We start from the raw sequence: 20,622 nt of genomic DNA on the forward strand, positions 1-20,622 counted from the left end.
TTTTCAAAGAATTTTTTAATGAGTATATTATACTCCTTGATATCCAAAACTTTGACATTATCATCAGGAATGCAAGTGCAAGAAGTTATTTTTCTTGTATCAAGTTATACATTTTCAGTGTTGATCCAGAATTAACTCTATCCTTACACCATATATCTTTTATACCCTCTTGCATGCTTACATGTGCATTAACACTGCCAAAAGCAAAAAAGTCTGAGACCTTAAAGTCTGTATAAGAAGATTATACAGATTAAATTACAACAAACGTGTTTCCAATAAGATCTCAGGTGTAAGAAAGAAAGGCCCAGTGATGAACCTTGTATTTGAGAAACTTTCATTCATGTCCTTGCATAAAGTTCCTTTATTATGGCAGTGGCACACATGATTACAAGTGGAAAAGGTCAGCAATGAAGCCAGATGCTCTGGCACTCAGCCCTTCTGTGTCCCCATTCCTAAACTCTAAATTGGGAACAAAGGAACTTTTCAACTTCACAACGTATAAATGTTTTTACAGGTTTCAGCTGTTCACCTACTGTGGTGCTACAGCAGTCTGATGAAAGTTTGGATCCTATATAACTGAAGTAAATGTATAGACCTGACAGTTTTGTCATATAAAAAAGAGCACTTGTATGCTATAGAGTCTTAAATTGTTTGGCAAGGTAAATAAAGCTATAAAATATTAAAATGGTTATTAAAAAACATTAATTGATGCAGCATGAATTGATTAATTCATGCTTGATTATATTATTTGCTTTCTCGTCTATGCTGAAAAATTAAAAGCATTTGCTAATACTGAGTCTAAAAAGTAATGCTTTTATAAATATTTTGAAGCAACTGTCAGTGACAGCATTTTGTGAAGTGTGTGTATATATATATGTAATTTTAAAGTAGAGAGATTCAATCTTTCTGAAGGTGACCACAGTGAAATATTTTCCAAATATAATTACAAATATATTATCATTACTCTAACACTAATTTCGATGAATAACTCGGGGGGGGGGGGGGGCTAAAACCAAGTCCCAAGTGGTCCCCCAAGTGGGACCTCTTATAAAACACTGTGCAGTTAAGAGTATTTTTTAATTTGCATAGGTAACACTACTTCTGTTATTGTCATTAGAACAAGAATTAGAATGCTTGAGTTTGAAACTTCTTCATTTCTGTAATTTTTTTAAAAAAACATGATTTCTTGCTGTTATTGTAATGAAGACTTTACCATTATCAGAAAAAATATATATATATTAAATTGATTTACCAGCAGTACCTTTGAATTCAGAACTATGAGATTAAATAAGAAAATGTGAAACAAAAATCCAGACAGTTATCCAAAAAAGCATAAAATCCTATACACTGAGGTGTCTTGGGTTAAAATATAAGCAAATCTACCCATTTCTTGAAATCAGAAAAGGATATTTGTGTTGGAAAAAGAAACAATCCAAGCTTTTCCCCAAGCTTGGGGAAAAGTATGACTACCCACGTGCATTAATGACATAAAGAAGGCAAACTGATAACAACATTGGTTAGTTCTCTGTTCTTTGTCTTTTCTCTACAGATGTACTTCTAGAGGTGACTAGCAGTGTGAAAGACATTTATTACGAAATGTAGAGGGATTCAGAATAAAGATTGAAGAAATTGAAAGTAGTCTTTTCAACTTACAGAAGAAAAATAATTGTGGTATATTTTTCTATTTATGTTTCAGAAAAGACTTAATGGATAATTTTTGCTTTGCAAAATACTTTTTTTTGCTTTGCTTCAGCACAATGTTAAAATAAATAAATAAATAAATAAAAAAAAGATTTTGCCTTAACTCTCCAGAAAATATTGAAGGAATGTTTATTTCAGAGACTTAAAGATGGCCTTCAGAATGACCAATAGTAGGATGCTGCAATTATTATCTTGACCTCCTGGAAAGCTTTCTCTTTGTAATGAAAGTGCCCTCCATATTATCTTAACTATGAGATAACTGCTAATCAAGTGGTAGCGATCTATGAATGTCCTGGCGTCCCCAGCTGTGATTATACTTTAATTATACTCATCTAATATGAATGCAGACAAGACTACAAAATGGAAATCTCTTTAGAATAGGACAACAGAGAAGAGAACTATTCAAAAGGATCAGATTATTTTTTTTCTGAGTATTTGGATATTTTCATAGAAGTCTGTGGATTGTTGTAAAGCAGAGGTTGATGTTTTATATTTTATTTTTTTTTCTTTCTTTTTTTTTCCCCCACAGAGCTTCTAGCCTCCATTTTCATATCATTTCGAGAAGATAATCAAAGCTAAACTTCTCATTCATGGCACGCTATTTCAGTGCCTTGGAGTGAAAGCAGTAACAGAAAGAAACTCTCATCACCACCAAGTCAACAAGAATATTGTAAATCATAAATTATGGAATAAGCATGGGGCCTGAACCAGGTAGAGCTACTTGCTCATCTGCAGGCAGCCACTCATTGCCTCTTATACTGTCAGAGGAGTTCTGTTCCTCTGCAGGAAGCTCTGCTCCAACATTTCCCAGTACAAATCAATCTTATCAAAGGCTTAGGCAGTGGTAACTGGAAAAAAAAAAGAAAGGGGAAACGAAAGTGGTGAAATTACCTCATTTGTTATGTTGTGAAGAGCTAGCATGTAAGGATTTTAAAACCAAAAAACTGTTCAGGAAGTTAAAAATTTTAGGCAGTGGGAAGGAGAGAACAGCAACAGAAGTCTCAGCACAATTTAACTCTAGTTTCCTTAGTTCAAGATCTCACTGTGACAATAAGTGGTGAACTATGAAGTTGTAGGATGTGCTAGTGTAGATTAAACTGCATTCATCGTACCCTATCAGTTGTTTCATCTGCTTCTTCCTCACCAGTACACATCCTCCAGACTTATTTTTAACTTTTAAGCCTTTTCAAAAATGCTCTGAATTTAAAAAAATGTGTTGAGAATTCTTTTCCCTAAATCTAGATTTTTTTAAACATTAATTATAGTACTCCAAATCTTTGAATGCACACTGTTCTGTCCTAGACATATTTTAAGGACAGGAAAATGGGGACATCACAATTCAGAAAGCCAGGAAAATGTTCTTTCAGTAACACAGGCATTACAGTTAATATTCCTTGGTTGTTGATTTGAAAATAACAGCATTGTAATTGAACAAGCTATTTAAGATAAACCTTTACGTTTCCCAATGCTTTTTTTTTTTCATCTAATACGCATGTGTAACCTGGAATACTGCCAATATGATTCAAAGTCCTGTTATGAAAGGTTTTCAATTATAGTGGGGACTGTACAAGATTTCCAGTGACTGAGATGCAAGTTTTATTGGCAGTAATTCATAGAAGTCATTCATTCATCACTTTTGTTGAATTAAATGATCCCAATCTCATGCAATGATTGGCACTATTCAAAGATAACAGAAGTAAGAACAATGCCATGAACTAGGCCACTAGCTGAAACAGGTATAGCCATTCTTTCCATAAATCTCTCCTCTACAACAAAATGGCTTTCAAGAACACTAGATGAATGTGCATTCTCCAAGGAAGAGCCTGACCCCAGTATGAGTTACAGGGACTCAGTCAAGTCAGAGCTCAAAAATCCTTTTGAACGTTTCATAATCAGTTTTGTGGCCTTCTCCTCCAGTATCCTTTACCTCAGGCAGCCATCCATACAAACCTGAATTAACCTAATCTCCAGCAGGTAGGTGTCCCCATATGGCTGTGCTTTCAATTCTCACTAAAAGCTTACAATGTGCTCAACTCTCAGGTACTTCCTGAGCATACACACATTTAAGAAATGTGTATTTTCAAATGTGCATTTCAACCAAGAATATGTCACAGATTTATCTCTATATATGGATATACAACTTGTCTGTCTAGCTTCAACAGTAACAGAAAGTTGGACTCCACTGTTAGATTCTAACTGGAAAGTTTTTTAGAGGTGGTCTTTAAAGGCCTATCTGTTTTGAGAGGTTAAAAAAAAAAAAAAGCCTCCTGATATTATATAAACTCTGCAGAGTTAAACATTTATGAGTTTTCTACAACAGCATGGCTATACCACTTCCTCAGTTACCTTTCAAAATTTACATCCAGAAAAACACTGAAAACTGAGTTTGTACTGTAAGCTTAAAAATATATGGACATGTGGTTTCTTAATTTTAATTAATGGAATCAAATAAGCATGCATCAATTTATGAAAAAAAAAGCCTTTCTTCATGAACTTGTATAATCTCTTCACCACTTAAAACAAAACAACAAAAAAAAAAAACAAACAACAAACAAACCACAGAGCACTTAAATTCTTTCCAAGGAAAATGTAGGGAAGGAATCAATTGGAACACCTTTGTATTCAAAATCATCTGTGAAGCATCAAAGTTATGTTTGTTGGCATCTGTGCTCCAGCTGTGGGGTTTGGAGCTTTTTATTTTTTTAATCACGTTCCTTATTCCAATGAGTAAGTACTTGATTTTGTGCATTTACAGAGTTGGAAAGTGAATTCATTGGGGACTGTTCAGACTCTCCCAGCCTTTAATGTTGTTTCACTAAAAGAATATAACAACTTTAAAGCTTCACAGGATATCTATTTAACTGGATCTTTGTAAGTCACAATTTTATGGTATTAAGTTAGATTGAAAAAATATATCTTTTTTATACTTGTTGAATTGTGTACACAGAAAAGGATGCCAAAAAGACAATTAAACTAGCCAACAAACAAAAGTCTCCAACATCCAAATCATGAAAAGAATCATCTGACGATAATGTTAACCAATTCTTTGATTGCTGGTAATCCATTTATAAGCAAGTTCTTATCTTTATTAAAAAGCAGTCAGAATGACAAAGTCTGAGATTGAACCAGACATCCCTGAAATCAAAGGAAGACAAAACTGCCTTTTGGATGAGGCCCTGTTTTTGCAGTGACAATCAAGCACTAAAACACTTTGTGTTTATGTTTGTGATTCCATATGGAGTATAACATCATTCTGAAGAACTGCAGAAACAAAATGGTGTATTTACTTCATTGCTATCACAGAACATGGGTTCTGAGTCCTTTTGTTTGACCTCTTTTAGCCAGCATAAGTTTACCAAGGCAGAAGTGTGGGTGGTGAGATGTTTTTGTTTGTCTGTTCTTTTAAAGTGTAATATAGCTATTGCCCAGTTCAGCAGTTTTGAAATGTCCCTCCACAGGAAAACTCTGACCTTCACTAAGCAGACTAGATTCCTGCTTTAGGTGCCCAAGGTTAAGAAATACAAATACAGTGGAAAAAAACAAAACAAAACAAAACAAAACACTGTATTTTAGACAACTGTTTGTTTGTTTGTTTGCCAGAGAAACAAAAAAATAACTTTATTTGCTGCTTTCTGCTCTCTTGAGAAGTGACTCTACTCAAGAGAAAAGTATTAAGGGACTAGTCCCTGACCTCTTCTGTGGAGTACAAAAGAACAAAGAAGATAGCTGTGAGTTTAGTACAGCTTTTGACGAGGGACCTGAATCAGGGACATGAACCAGCAATGTCCTACAAGAACATCACAGGCACTGTGTTAGAGACAGGGAGCAAATGTGTGCTGTCTGAGAATGAGTGAAATCCGAGAAAGAGTGAAAAGAAATCAGCAGAGGTAAACAGCTGGGAGAGAAAGGTTATTAAAAGTACTAAGTCACTCTTCAAAAAGTTCTGTACAAATGGAAAATGAATGGAAAGAATATTGAAATCTGCACATTACATGAATAAGGGAGGCCAAAAAAGAATTTAAGGAGGAACTTCAAAAGGTATAAAAACTAGAAGTCAACCCTGCTTCAAAATGTATTATGGACAGAGAGATTGCTAAGCAATCTGTAGGCCCAGTATATTATAAAGGCATACAAGAGGCATTTAGAAATGGCAATACCACAACAGGGATGGTTCATAATTTTTCTGTCTGTGTTGGAGACATTATGCAACAAATAACAAAATGAAACAAACAAAAAAAACCTAACAGCCACCAAAGAATATAATTAAGGAATCAGAAACAATTAAACTGTTACTAGTGGCAGACAGCCTTTTGCTTACAATTCCTTTCCCATCTGAGGCCTGGAAGGTGGTAAGTCTGACATTATTTTTGAGAGACTGCAGAGTATCCGAAGGAGTCAACTAACATAGGTAAAGGAAGTAAGTTGATACAGTCAGTGTACTTAGATTTCCAGAAGGCATTTCACAATGTCTCTCAAAGCCTCTTCAGGAAAATTGGCAGTCACAAACTAAGAGAAAAGCTACTACCCTTTCATGGATAATAAACTGGTTAAAAGATAGGAAATGGAAGAGAGAAATACATGGTCAATTTTCACAAGGAAAGGTGTCCAACACGGTCTGCGCTGACACCTGTGTGGTTAAACATATTCAACAGCACTGGAAGTACTTTTATATCTAAAATGCTGTCTACTTTCAGGAAGACATTGCAAAGGCTCTCACCAGGGGGTATTGCAGAGGAAAAGGGAAAGTGCATACTTAAGAAAGTGCACACATTGCACCAGGCTAATACTGCAGGCAGAATGCAGTTCTAAGAACTAAACCTGCCAAAAAATTTCCCCCAAATAGTGAAGGGTGCCTACCTTATCAAACGCAAAAGATTAACAGACCATTTTCATCTCTATTTGTCAGACTATTTTTTGGCAAAGCCTTTCTGTGACTTTGGCAAAGATGAATACTTTTTTTTTTTTAAACCTTGCAGTCTCATGATTTAAATTTTACTTTCTTCCCCACTTGCCTCTCACAACACATGAAATTCTGCTTGTGCCAACTATTCTTCCTATAAAACTTAAGGCAACATAAATTATTTTTTCTTGACATTTTGTGACTGTCATGGAAGACCGAATTGACTTTATGTTTAGGGCATCTCATATTGTTTTACTGCTTCAGTTACACCTAGAAAACTAAGTGGCAAATAAAACGTCAATCATTCTGTGGAAAAAAAAAAAAAGAGGTGCAAACATTTCTCCTACTAAAGACACTTAAAAGACTCCATTCTTCACCATTTTTTCCCCAAAATTAAATTTTATGATCTTCAGACAGGTTTTTGATGGATTAATTCCTATAATACAGCATTTGCTTTTTTTTTTTTTCTTCACATTCTGTGTCTTGGATCATTTTTATACTTCATAGAAAATTGCTGATGTTAGATTTCACTATATGTCTAATATTCCTCTTAGCCCTTCATTGCAGAAGCAGATTATATGCACTGATATTAATTCTTTTTCTAAGTACTTTAAAGTCTCTTTAACAAAATATTCATGCTGCCAAGCTATCTCACACAAGTGCTTCAATATATGAATAGGGATTCTGGATCAGCTTTTCAAGAAGGGATAGAACACATAAATTAACTGCTATTAATACAGAGCTTAGTGAATTTGTGAAGAGGGTTACATGCTCTTACATGAATGCATATACTATAATTCTAGTTTTCTAAGCAATAGCCGGAAAATTTTAGAAACTTCTGACTGAATGTCTTTCATGCTTTACATAGAGTGAACATACTTCATATTAAAGCAGGATTATACATCTTGGTTTTATTCATAGAGTAACCACAAACAGTCTCTGGACTTCTGCCGGGCTATATCATTCAAGGCTGTCCAAAGATGTAGCTAAGTCGGGTAAGGCCAAGAGAGCAGGTGAGTCTGTTGCCTAACTCTAATGTTTTTTCTTATAGTTTGTGTTGACTGGGATGGGACCAGAATAAGATCAGCTACAGGAAATTATTTTTTTCTTACCAGGAGTTACATTCACACTATTATTACATTACCAGAACAGCAAAATAGAAGAGCCAAATATCAAACCTGCCATGTTGCAGATCTGAGCCTTATATACAATGTCCCCACATGCACTAACATACACATACCCTTTCATAAAGAATCTTAGAATCAGCCAGTACAGTCATAAAATGATCTTGATGTACAAAAATACGGGGTTGCTTGGGAGTAAAGTAGCAATCATACAAAAGAGTCTTGTGCTGAGCATGGCAGGGGACTTGTATCTTTAAAGGTCCTTTCCAAGCCAAAACATTCTATGACTCTGTCTTGGCTGCACAGCAGTCTCGTAGCTGACCTGGCATCCAGCAATCCCCCCTGCACAACAGGCAAAGTAGACGTACTGCCATGGGATCTAGGGAGAGATCTACATTTTCCTCTTCTTCTCTATCCATGAAGGAAACGAGTGGCTCAGGTACTATCCCTGGCACAGCCTGTTTCTCATCAGTACTTCTGCAGCCTCCATGCTGGCACAGTGGAGAAGAAACACCCTGCCACCTGCATGGCAGGATGAACAAAGAGTTACCAGTGAGTCTGAGTTAAGGAACATGGTGAAAGCATTTAGGTTCTCCTATGACCATGTTATCCTGCAGAAATGTCCATAATTTTGAGATTAATAGTCAAGTTGTAACTTGCAAGTTTTCTCATGCATCCCAGAGGGAATCAACAGGGTGTCATGAATTTGTACCAGCTGACGACCTGGCTGACTTTCCATTTGAAATGCCAGTAAATTGCTAGGAGAGCTAGCATGTTAACTTTAAATTAGTTTATTTTACACTTTTCCTTAAGTGGACTAATTCAAAGCCCAAAGAGATGAAATGAGTCTGTGCTTCCTCTGAATGTGATAGCTGAAAACTAAAGGTATAGTCTACAGCTGCTTCTCTCCATTTGGAACATCTCTGGACAAAGAAAACAAGAACTGTATTCTGGGACCACTCCCAGTCTGCACAGGGGCTTCACCTAGTTCAAAGGAAAGATAAATCAATGTCTTTATCTTTACAGGGTCATAAATGCTTCACTGATCTCTCATTTTAGAAATCATCATGAGTAACAAAGCGGAGGATTTTTGTGTTGTAAATTGAAAGGGCTGGGTTTATGACTTCAAATTCATTCACCTTTCAGATGTTTCAGTTGATGTTATAAGTATTGTCTGATGAAAAAAATGCTGCCCTGGAATCTGCAGGATTCATCATTTTACTTTCAGCTGTACTACTCAGTCAGAAAAAAAAATGTTATGTGATGTTGCTTTCAGTACCATAAAGTGTAGTGAGACTGTGAAAATACATCCTGCCCTTTAAGCCATACAGGCTAATCACTGTGTATAATGGTAAATATGCTCAGTGCTTATATGAACTTATATTTTCAGACATGAAGAATACAATCCCATCTACTGGAATACTTAGGCCTAAATATATTTCAGTATGCTACAATGGACTCAGAATCACAACACACTGAAGATACAAAAGGATGAATAAACACAATGAAAATGTATGTTTGCCTTTTTTTAAGGCTTATGAACATGTTTGTCAGAGGCTTTGAGTAACTTACAGCCTTGTATTTGCTGGCTATAGTATTAGTGCAGAAATCTTCTAAGCCAACAATTGAATGTGGAAGGGATGAAGGAATCAGCCCAGGAGGAAAAAAATGGTACTTTTATTAACTTCTTCAATAAATATTCCCAAATTTATATAAAATGATGTCCCAACCTGATATAACTTAGGTAAGAATAGGGCTTCCTGACACTATTTTCATTGAAAAGCAGAATCCTACCACAGCCTAATAAATTAAAAATTACTATAACACTCTGAGACTAAGTGAAAACAAAACCTGTCAGATAAACCTCATGATTTTGGATAGAGATCCATTTAATTGCACTCTGATGGCTAAAGGCTGCTGCCAATTAGCTCAGCTAACAAATCAATCTTACACTTTTCAACACTCACTGAAGTAGTGAAGTTATAACGGCAACAGTGCATATTATTTTTTCAGGCTTCACCCATCCCTCAACTTATTAAGGTCAAAAGTCTGAAACAAAACACTGCTTTGTGTTAGCCATCAGGTCTACATGTGAGTACACTTTTTGGTATAAAATGTTTAACCTGTTAATAACTATGCTTGCGCTGTAGCATTTTAACTACAGGAGGCTAAGGCTAAAAGGAACAAAATAATGAGAGGAACAGTTTGTTATAAGCTTATTCAATAATAAATTAAAAAGAGGAACATTAGAAATGCCATTCTAGATCAGACATGTTGTCTCTGGTTATTGTCAAAGGACAGCACAGAAATAAGTGGAATGCTCAAAGCACAGAACAACCAGACTCTTCATATTCAAAAAAAAGATTTAAAAGTTTAAAATGTGATTTACTATGCTACCTAAGCTTTTTTTTTTTAATTTATTTATTATAACTGTAGTTCAGCCTGATATTGCACACTTTGTATAGAGTTGTTGAATAGGTTTTTTTTATTCTTAAGATTTAAGCCTCAACAATGTCTTGCAACAAGTTGCATCACGTAACAATGCCCTGAATAGAATTTAATTCCATTACTTGGCTTCATAATACCTTAAAATTCAGTATATTACAATACAGAGTGCACAGAAATCCCAGTGTTTTCTCTCCAGATCTGTCATTATTTTAAATATTAGTCCTTTTTACACTAGAACCCTATCTATTCTGATTTATCAGAATCCCAGCCTTTGGCTTTCTCTGGAAATTTCCTAGGGCTGTACCCCTTCTACCACTTTCCTTTAAGAACAGTAAGTGTGGCTACAGAACAGATTTATAGAACAGCTCTATCATGCCTCTGGCATAATTTTCCATGTGGTGTGTCATGCACCCTTTTTCCCCATTTTGATTGTAACTGCACAATGCCCTAAGGTTGTTGCTGAGCTACCTGCAGTAAAATTAAGGTGTTTGCGTACTTACAAAGACAGCTTTGTGATGGAAGAGATTTCTAAAATTTGTAGAGGAAATTATAACATGATCCAATGACTTCAGTCCTTAATTCAAGGGAATTAGAAAAATTCAGCTTCAAAATAAGCTCCACTTTGAATGTAAGTGAAGATAAGCAGTGATGGAGAACTAACCATTCCTTGCAATGTGATTCCAACTAGCTTCAGTCTGGACTGCTGTGGTCAGCCTTTCTGAGATTTGTTTATGGGAAAACCCTAGACTACCTTTGTCTTTATTGGAAATGCCCTTCTGAAACATCCTAAATGCTAAAACCAAATCTGCATTTTTTCACTGGTACATAACTTTTCTGGCTTTTAGCTAGTATTATAAACAACTTGTGCACCCGACTCCTATCTTGTACTTCACTGTGCTTCAAGGTGAGAGTAGGAGATTCCTTGAAACTCTATGACTTTGCAATTATGATACAACTCCTTTCGCTTATATTACTCAGAGACATCTAGCAATGCCTATAAAACAACCAAATCAAGCTCTGCGTCGATGATGCCTCCCAACTTCAGGACACCAGCAAATGTAATCCAAATTTTTCTGCCAGTATTACTAAGAAAATTAATAAGTTTTTTTTCCTTAGAACCCAAGTTCTTTCCATTAGGAAATCTAGAGTAATCTCACAATAATCTCACATATCCTCTTCCATGACAACCCACTAGAGTATGCCTGGTTAGATACACCCTTCAACTCCTACATCTTCTTGCTAGTATATCACTTCAATGATCATCCTTCCTTGTAACACCGTATCACAAATTTAAAATCATATACTTTGAAGCTGTTGCATTTTGCTTGTCAAAAAAGACCCTGTAATCTTCTTGAAAAATAATGCTAGAAATGTATGAAGTAGTCTACTTTAGTAGTATATTAAGGAATTGATTTCCACTTTCCATTCTGCATCTTAGTTATTTTATACCCTGAAGTTGTTTGGCATTTTGAAAATCAGAGATCAGGTGAAACAGCTCCTCTCCACCTGCATCACTTTCTTCTTTTCCTTTAATTTAGATAAATGTAGATATGAGGCTTGCTATCCTTTTCTCTCTTAAACAAACGAATAAAAAAAAAAAAAAACAAAAAAAACCACAACAGCTGTCTACCATTCCCTCTCCCTCCCAACATATTACTCCAGGACAGAGATTGCTTTGTTCCTCCTTCTTCACTCCACATAAAACACACAAGGTAGAACTACATGAGTTTCACTTCTGCCTTTGGTCTCAGATGCCCTTAAAAAATAAGTGGATCATACAACTGTTCCAATACATTTACTATCTATAAATTGGTGCATTTCTATAGCATAGTAAATACTATAACCAACTGTCATATTATGAGTTTTAGTCAGGTGCTTCCAGGGATCAAGAAGGATTATTTTGCATACACAGATTTTCTATGTAGTTTTTACCATTTTCCTTGTCTACTTTTTGGCACCTGAGACTGGTTGCAACTGGAGTTAGTGGGTTAAGCCGGTACTCTGAAAGAGTACAGAAAATACCAGATGTGCTACTAGATGGCTATCTGGTGTAACCTGCTCTAGTGATTTCTAGATAGAGGATAGGAAGAAACTTTCTCCCAGAATAGACTGGTAGAAACACTGGGAGTCATATATGTTGTTCTTTTTTAGTCTCTCTGTTAAAATCACTATTTATTTATTTATTTATTTGTGTTTACAGTTCTCTCTGCTGTCAATTCTGATTTCATGGAAATACTATTTATGTATCAAAGAAAACTACACTACACGTATGTAATAAGTAGTTCCATAAGCGACTAATAAAGCTTGATTTCCTGTAAGTTTATATTTCAAGACTTCAAAAATTTTCCTTCTTTCATTTCCCCTTCCCACATCTCCTGCCAGTAGGACTTAGCAGTCCTACCACTAAAATTAAAAGACATGCAGTGGCTAGTCACAAACTGCATGTGTGCTAACATGCATACTCACTGACCAGCATCTGATGCAACCTGGAGCAAATAAGGGACTCAGCAGTAACTCTGTCTCTGAAGGTGGGAACTAATTTAAGTTTTTGTCCTCTAATGAACCAGTATTTTTCATGCAACTTGGTGCAATTTCATATTGCTAGTAAGATGGCTCTCCAATCGAACACACAAGAAGCACAAGAAGGATGTGAATCTGTTAGAACAGGTCTAGAGGAGGGCCACGAAGATGATCAGAGCGTTGGAGCACCTCTCCTTTGAAGAAAGGCTGAGAGAAGCTGGGGCTGTTCAGCCTAAAGAAGAGTGGGGTGACCCTGGGGTGACCTTATAGCAACTTTCTGGTACTTAAAGAGGGCTTATAAAAAAGATGGAGAGCAACTCTTTGCTCAGGCAGACAATGACAAGACAACGGGGAATGGTTTTAAGCTAAAAGACAGGAGATTTAAATTAGAGGTTAGAAGGATGTTCTTCATTCAGAGGGTGGTGAGGCACTGGAATAGGTTGCCCAGAGAAGCTGTGGATGTCCCATCCCCAGGAGTGTTCAAGGCCAGGTCGGATGAGACCCTGGGCAACCTGATTTAGTGGGTGGCATCCCTGCCTATGGCAGGGGGTTTCGAACTAGATGATCTTCAAGGTCCCTTCCAACCCAAGCTGTTCTATGATTCTGTGATCTACAGCATGGGAGCTGCTGAAAACCGTAACAAATAGCAACAGCTGTAACAGGACACTGGTGAACTTGGCATTTTAGGAAACAGCATGGAAAGTTCTGGATGTATCAAATCAGGTCTCCAATCTCTGATCAATAAGACCCCTTACATGGACAGAGGCACGTGGCCTTCACCTGACTTTGTGGAACAAAGCCATTCCCTACAGTGAAAGCCTTGGGAAAGCTTATGCACAGTTACCTTAAAATTTGTTTCCTATGGTATTTTAAATAAGATCTAGGATTCTGAATCCAACTCACGTCATCTGTATCATACATACCCATCAAGGGCAAAGCTCCTGAATTTGAGAATACATATTTAGGGCAACACGTCCAACTAGGTTTGAAAAAGATTTCAAAACAACAGTAATTGATCCATAAAAGAAAACATTGCACATGACTTGGAAGTCCCTGAAAGAGACTGTTTTAGGACCTTGTTATAGGAACCTCAGAACAAAATTGCAGTCATTGTCAATTGCCATAGGTTGTAGTGAATTGACGGAGTTGAGAGCCACATGTACCACTTTTCAATACGCCAGCATTTTCTGAAACTATTTCTTGTGATTTTTTTAAACCTTTTAAATTACTTGATATTGGTTATAATTGCAGCTGTACGTACATCATCAGAAGAAGGCAGGCTCTAGTTTGCTAAACATTTAAAATATACAAGAAACAACTAATACTCAATGGAGTTTACAATATAGAGAGAAAAAAAGAAAAGATTTGAAAAGGAAATGAGCATGAAATTGTCAAATGTCATAGAAAAAGTGTAATTTCTTGTACCTCACATTTGTGAGAATACATTTTTTGGTTTTGCAATAGATGATGGAGTATTTTCCCTTAACTCAGAGATCAGGCAGAAACTTAAATAAATAAATAAATAACATAATAACAATCTTTTCTGTTCTCTTGTTGCTTAAATGGGCGTTTGGAATTTATTTTGGGATATGGCAAATATTTTAAAGGCAGACTGTGTCCTTTCTGATGGACAAAGTATTTCTGCAAACCTTAAATTTTCAAATTCCTTTTAAAAACTTAATGAAAGAAAACATTTCTGACATTTGTTTTTCCAAGACACTTTTTTTTTTTATCTTGTGTCATAACAGAAACTTTAGAATACAGAATTCCCTGCTTTTCAGCACAATTCTGGAACATTAAAATAATAATGAAAAAATATGAATGCAACACTAGCAACTATTTCTAAGGAACAAAAAAAACCACCTGCCTTTGTTCTATTTCACAGAAAAATCTAACATGCTTTGTTTTGGTATATGTAAAGTATATACTCTTTACCAGACTTCCATTACAATAATAAAATTAATGCATATGTTAGCATGACTGAAATGAGAACACAAATACACAATGTATGTCACCCAACTGGAGCCTTGGACTAGAATTCCTATTCTAGGAATAATTCTTAAAATAATTTATTTTTTATTACTGACCTGAGGCAAATTCAACTGAGATTATGCTTCTCAGGGGAAAAGAAGAGCTTTCTGAAGCAAACGTACAATTTACCCAAGTATGCTGTAAAATCTGAAGAGATTTGTCCTCTGAGTCATATTAACTCAGTCCACAGAATTTCACAGTGTATCTCTAGCACATGTATCACCTGAATACATTAGAGTAATACCTGTTTTGTCATCCACTTAAGCTTTCAATTACCTGATTTTGGCTGCTCTTAAATTTGGCTGTGACAATTCTCTCTCTCATTAGACAATTTCCAGCATTCTGTACTAACTTTGATTAGCATAAAGATCTTGACAGGTCCTTATGGCTCCAGATTTTGATTTCAAACTTCATGTTTTTGACCTTTAGGAGTCTCTGTGGTCTAGCTCTCATATATCATAAAAGTTTATGGTCTTCTGTATTCAGCATAAATGCTTAAATGGTTTTGGTCTTTAGTCTCTGGTCATCTATTTTCATGTATTGAGTAAACTTCAGTGAGAGATGCATCTTTAAAATGCCATCATGTTGTTCTATCTTTGGAATATTTGTATGCATCAAAAGGTTTGTTATTATTTTATAAGATGCTAAGTTTGCAATAGCTGCACAGAACTCTCTGCTAAGTACTGTTAAAATATCCAATTGTCTTGATTGAATTCTGCCTTGGTTGAATATGAGATACAGCAAGGAACCAGCTGATGAGAATAAAGCAAAACACAAGTAGTCACCTGCTGTGCTGTTATGGACTAACAGCAATACAACAGAGCTAAAAAGGAGGAAAAATGCTGACCAAAAATTACGTAGTAGAAATCATCAGGTGGACACTGAAAACTGCTATGGATATGGTAAAAGCAGCAAAATGAGAACAGCTAAATAGATTAAGGTTGGCTGTACTACAGACCCACAGCCTGGTCTCAGATTGGTAAACAGAAGAGGTAGGTACTCACACGACAAAAAATCTGGTCCCCTGATACTGTTGGCAAACAAGATGAAGACCCTTTCTTAAGAAAACAGCTGTGGTTGTTTTTCTCTCCCAACCCCCCATTGAAAAATTATTCTAAAGATAAAGAACCACCATAGTTTGAACGGTCCCAAGACAGCATTTAGGCCTTCCTTCACTTCTGATGCATCAAAAAATTATTTTTGTTTCAAAATGAAATGAAGTCTAATATTTTTATTTTCTTCTTAAATGGTATGCTCTCCTCTGTCTGCATGCTTCTTTCCTGGTTTTTAAGAATACAAGTCCTGACTACAAAGACAGCAGAATCCAAACCATACAGCTGCAGAAGACCTATGGCAACTCAGGCTATTATAGCATTATGAAAGTTTCCCTGAATTCATCTTTACTGAAGGTAAATAAGAAACTCAGAGAGACTTCTTTTATATTAAAGCTATCTTCTCATGATTGAAAAAAAAAATAGAGAACTTGGTATTTTAATTCCCTGAACCTATTTCAGATATGCCTTTAATTCGCTTGGTGAAAGAGTATGGCTTATAACATCTTTTACTCCAGATCTGATATCCAGTAGGTAGGGTAGAATACTACCACTTTCATTGCATCTTTTCCTGAGATCATTTAGCTTTCCAAGTGAATAATGAATACCAGTTATACTAGAATACCTGTTTATCCCATCCCATGAAGTCATGAATACTAGAGATGGGATAAACAGGGATGACTGGGACAGAAAACTTTCACACTATGCTCTTTACTATGCTAGCCATGAAGACTTGACAATAGATATAGGCCATATGTCTGCTTTTTTGTGTACCATTGGGGGAGACAAATATTTTGGAAAACTTTGAAAAAGTTATTAGGTTAATTTTTAAAGTTCAGCTGAAAGACAAGAAAAAAAAATGTTGGATGTTTTCAATATAATGAAAATGCACCTTACCACCAGGATAAATATTAAGAGAACAAATCCTGGGAAAATACACAAAAGCTTAAAATTAAGAAAGGTAACAAATGATCCTTCCTTTAGTACTGAATTACTACCAGGCTAACAAATAGTCTAGAGATGATGACAAACCTCAGAATTAATTAAATTTACTCTCTGAAATGAAGGTATGTAAAGATTGGTTTAATATGTGAAAAAATAAATAAAGATTATTCTGTGTCTAGTATTCTGGAACAAAGCGCAGTGCATATTTCTCAGTGTGCAAGATTAGGCCTGGTCATTAAACTATACATGGCTAAAACAGAACCCACAATTTTCCTTTGAGCTGTGCTCATTTTGGTCACTGGGGAGATTAACAATACCTTCTGTCATTCAGCAACAGAATCTTTCTTCTTAGGTTTCAGCCGCTTCAAATTTTGCTTTCTACATAATATCCCCTTCCATGACAATCCATCACTAGAATTCAAATTAGCTGTAACATGAAACAGCACCCCAAGGTCCATCTTCTGATATTCACCTACACTTGCTAAGTCTTTCCTTCAGCTTCTAGTTGTCCTGCAACAAAATCCTTTCCTTTGGCTTTGATGGTGTTAACCATTCAGCACTATTCACACTGAGGTTATTTTCCTAGTGTACTGCAGTGAACGTGTCACCCTGCTCTCTGCATGTCTCTGCTATGTTTCTCTCAAAAACTCATACACTGCTATGTATATACTGCTTCAAGAAAGCAATGTTCCATTTTGATGTGCCCATCCCATGAAACATAACATTCTGCTTGTTCATATGTAAGAAAAAGCCCCTACATGCTTTTCCACATGCTTCCCTTTGTAAATGAGGTATTCACAATTTATTTAATTCACTCAAAATTGTCCCACAGTAGCTTCAAAAATTGGCAGCTGTTAGGCTGCTGAGAAGCTGAGATCACTGTGTAATCTGTATTCACTTTTTGCCACACTATTTATTTAGATTTTAAAGTTATCCTTTTCTTGCTGTACAGGACCAGAGACACCGGAGACCTGGGCTCATAGCAAGAGTTCCCCTGTACTCTGGTGAACAAAATAAAAAAGACCATAAACCTGCCAAAGACACATCCCCCATCTGCACCAACCTTGCCTCAGGAAACCTATAATCTAGACGACATTATATAAAAACTGATTGATATATATTTCTCCAATAAACTGTGAATTTCAGCACACACCAGCAATGCAGACAAACACACTCTACTGATTCATGTTAGGGGTACATCACATGGGCAAACGCCTATTTGCTGAAAGGCAAGCTGAGAATTACTTACCACACTGCAGCCAGGACAGTCAGGACCATTTTCACATATCCTACGCCGAGCCTGAATCCCTCCTCCACACTGAGCAGTGCAGCGTTCCCATGGACCCCAGCCTGTCCAGAACACATGAGGGGGGCACAACAGATGCTCATTGCAGTACCTGTGAGAAGAAGCAAACAAGGAGGCAAATAATCTGTTTAGTATCAAGACAACAACTCCTCCAAGTTCTTTATTTGATTATTCAGATAGGTGTTTGTACAAGGAAATATTTTATACCAAGTGCCCTTCTCTTATTCACAAAACATTGAACTAACAGTTATCACACTGCACAGAGTTTAAGAATTTATTGAAGCATTTAAAGCATTTGTTTGCTTTATTCAATGCCTTAATACTATCTACGTGATACAACCATACTATTGCACTGTGAGCACGAAAGCAAGCCTAACAACTACTTTCATAATAACAGTTGTGGCTATATGTCTGGGGCAGAAATGAGTCAAACAAACAAAAGATAACCATTTAGGCAGGCACTCTTCTATCAGTCTCCAGCCAAGCATTGATTGGGATCCATCTCTCTCCTCTTCAGAAAGCTAAACTTGCATTTGGCTTTCTACAGTGACTCCACTTTTATGGGTACATTAAAAACTGAAACATTGACTCTAGGCATAGAGAACTGTACTGTTCTGATAGTGTTATTGCTTTATCTTTTAAGGGGTGTTTTTAGCTATTATAATCCTTGAAAGATTTCCCAGTGGGCTGCGAACTGATTCAGGGGGCTTCCGAGTTCTCGAGGGAAATAGGAATATCTAATTACAGAGTTATCGTTACTGTTAAAAGACATTCAGACATTTAGGAAGGTCCCAACTTTTAGTGATTTTTTAAAATTTTTTTGTAAAAACCTAAGATTCCCGATTTTTAGAGTGTGCCATCTACTGACATTGGCTGTAGCATACACTGCTTGGTAAAGCCCCTCTGTGTGGATTCAAAGGGTTTGGGCTATCAGTGAGCACAACTGGGACTCAAAAAGGGGCCAAGGTCTTATTTGGGATGAAGCAAAGCCACAACAAGCATTCGGAAAGCAGATGATCCCAAAAGTGTTCTAATCTTTTGTGGTTGCCACTGTATGGCTCTTGTTCCTACTATTTCTGACTGTTCTGAACAAACAATTCCATTTATTACAATACTTCCTCATTTTTACACCAGCCATCCAAAATCCACTGTCTTCTTGTGTTTCTGGCAAGCTTTCATCACTTTGTACTCTCCTGCCATGAAAACTGAACAGTAATTCATTTTCTACACAAAGAGAAACAATGACAGTATAAACTGTTGTTATTTTCAAAAAGAATAACAACTTTTTTTTTTCCAGAAACCCTCAAGATCTTCAAGCTTTAATTCTTCATTACCGAATAATTTGCATGTTCAGAAGTCTGTAAGGAAAAAATATTGTTTGTGTGTAATATATACATATCAGTAGGTTTATTACATACACTGGAGCCTGTGATTTAAAATTTGTCTGTAGGACTGAGCAACTCCACTGCAATTTAAAAGGTTGGCTGTGGGGTAAATGGGGTAGCAATATTTAGTTTTGTGTTTCTGTATTGTTAAGTAAACTATTAACAGCTTGCGTTGAGCTTGTCTGCTGTTCTCCAGTAAACTGAGGGGAAAAAAAAATCAATATTTATGAATCTGCTATCTCAGAATTCTTCTGTGTGTGATTTGGTTAAATGTCTTTTCAACCATAGTTTGTGCATAAACTTTTTTTTTTTCCTGAATGTTCATTATTTGCAATTCACAGTTCACATTATGCTACCCCTAAAGATGCAGAGGAATGTTCTGGGACTGGATATTCTTCTCAAAAAACTCAAACAGCTGCATGCATATTCTCTGTCACATGCATTCATTTATGGGAATATTTGTGATAGCTGGTCTCTGTGATCATTTGTTGAGAATGTGTACCCAATGAAACTTACATGCAACATCACCATTTATTTATTTAAATGAGTACATATTTTGCATATTTTAATTAGTTTTGAATGGAGATGTGCTAAATTAATTTGGGATACACACATGGGATTAAGCAAGTCTGCCATGAAATTGACAATTACTGATATTCAGCCACGCAAAAAGTGAAACTAAGGGTGGGATTCATATCACCTTAAAATATAGACACATACAATGTAGCTCTCTAGAAATGAAGTACTCATCTAAACTTGAGCAACAGCTCATGGAAAGAAACAATCTTTTAAAAGACGTGAATTATGTCACCATAAAGTAAATGTCTAATACAGGTCACACAAATACAGTCCTCAATGTACTGATTTCTCTATAATAATTAGAAGGGTTGTGTGAGAGATTGACATCGAAGATTCCATACTGCCAATTCAAATTTTGTTGATACAACCTACAGAGCTAGAATCATTAATTTGGCACAATTTAGGAATATATAGTAGAATGAAACAAATTAGTCTGTTCTCCACTGCCTGTATTGCCTAGAGTTCTATAAACTATAGTGGAAGTTCAGCCATCTCACTCATGCATGAACACTCACATCGTGGACACTTGAAGTCAGGTGTGACAAATCTCATTCAGATGAGATTCCTGACTCTACACAGTGCCTCTTAATGCCATTGTGCTCTATCACCTGCTCTCTCTCTTAAGTGGAAG

General features: G+C 36.1%; 1 protein-coding gene across 17 annotated transcripts in view; it reads right to left on the bottom strand.

Annotated features, from left to right (window-relative positions):
- The window catches only part of SEMA5A (semaphorin 5A), a 412,186-nt gene that overhangs the window by 52,223 nt on the left and 339,341 nt on the right, over positions 1 to 20,622 (bottom strand). For all 17 annotated transcript variants that reach the window (XM_083823075.1, XM_083823077.1, XM_083823078.1 and 14 more), the window contains one exon: positions 17,971 to 18,118. In XM_083823075.1, coding sequence (XP_083679201.1) covers positions 17,971 to 18,118 — 148 coding nt within the window. The remainder of the gene's footprint in view (positions 1 to 17,970; positions 18,119 to 20,622) is intronic.

Source organism: Anser anser (assembly GCF_964211835.1).
Source record: "Anser anser genome assembly, chromosome: 2".
In the NCBI taxonomy this organism is placed as follows: domain Eukaryota; kingdom Metazoa; phylum Chordata; class Aves; order Anseriformes; family Anatidae; genus Anser; species Anser anser.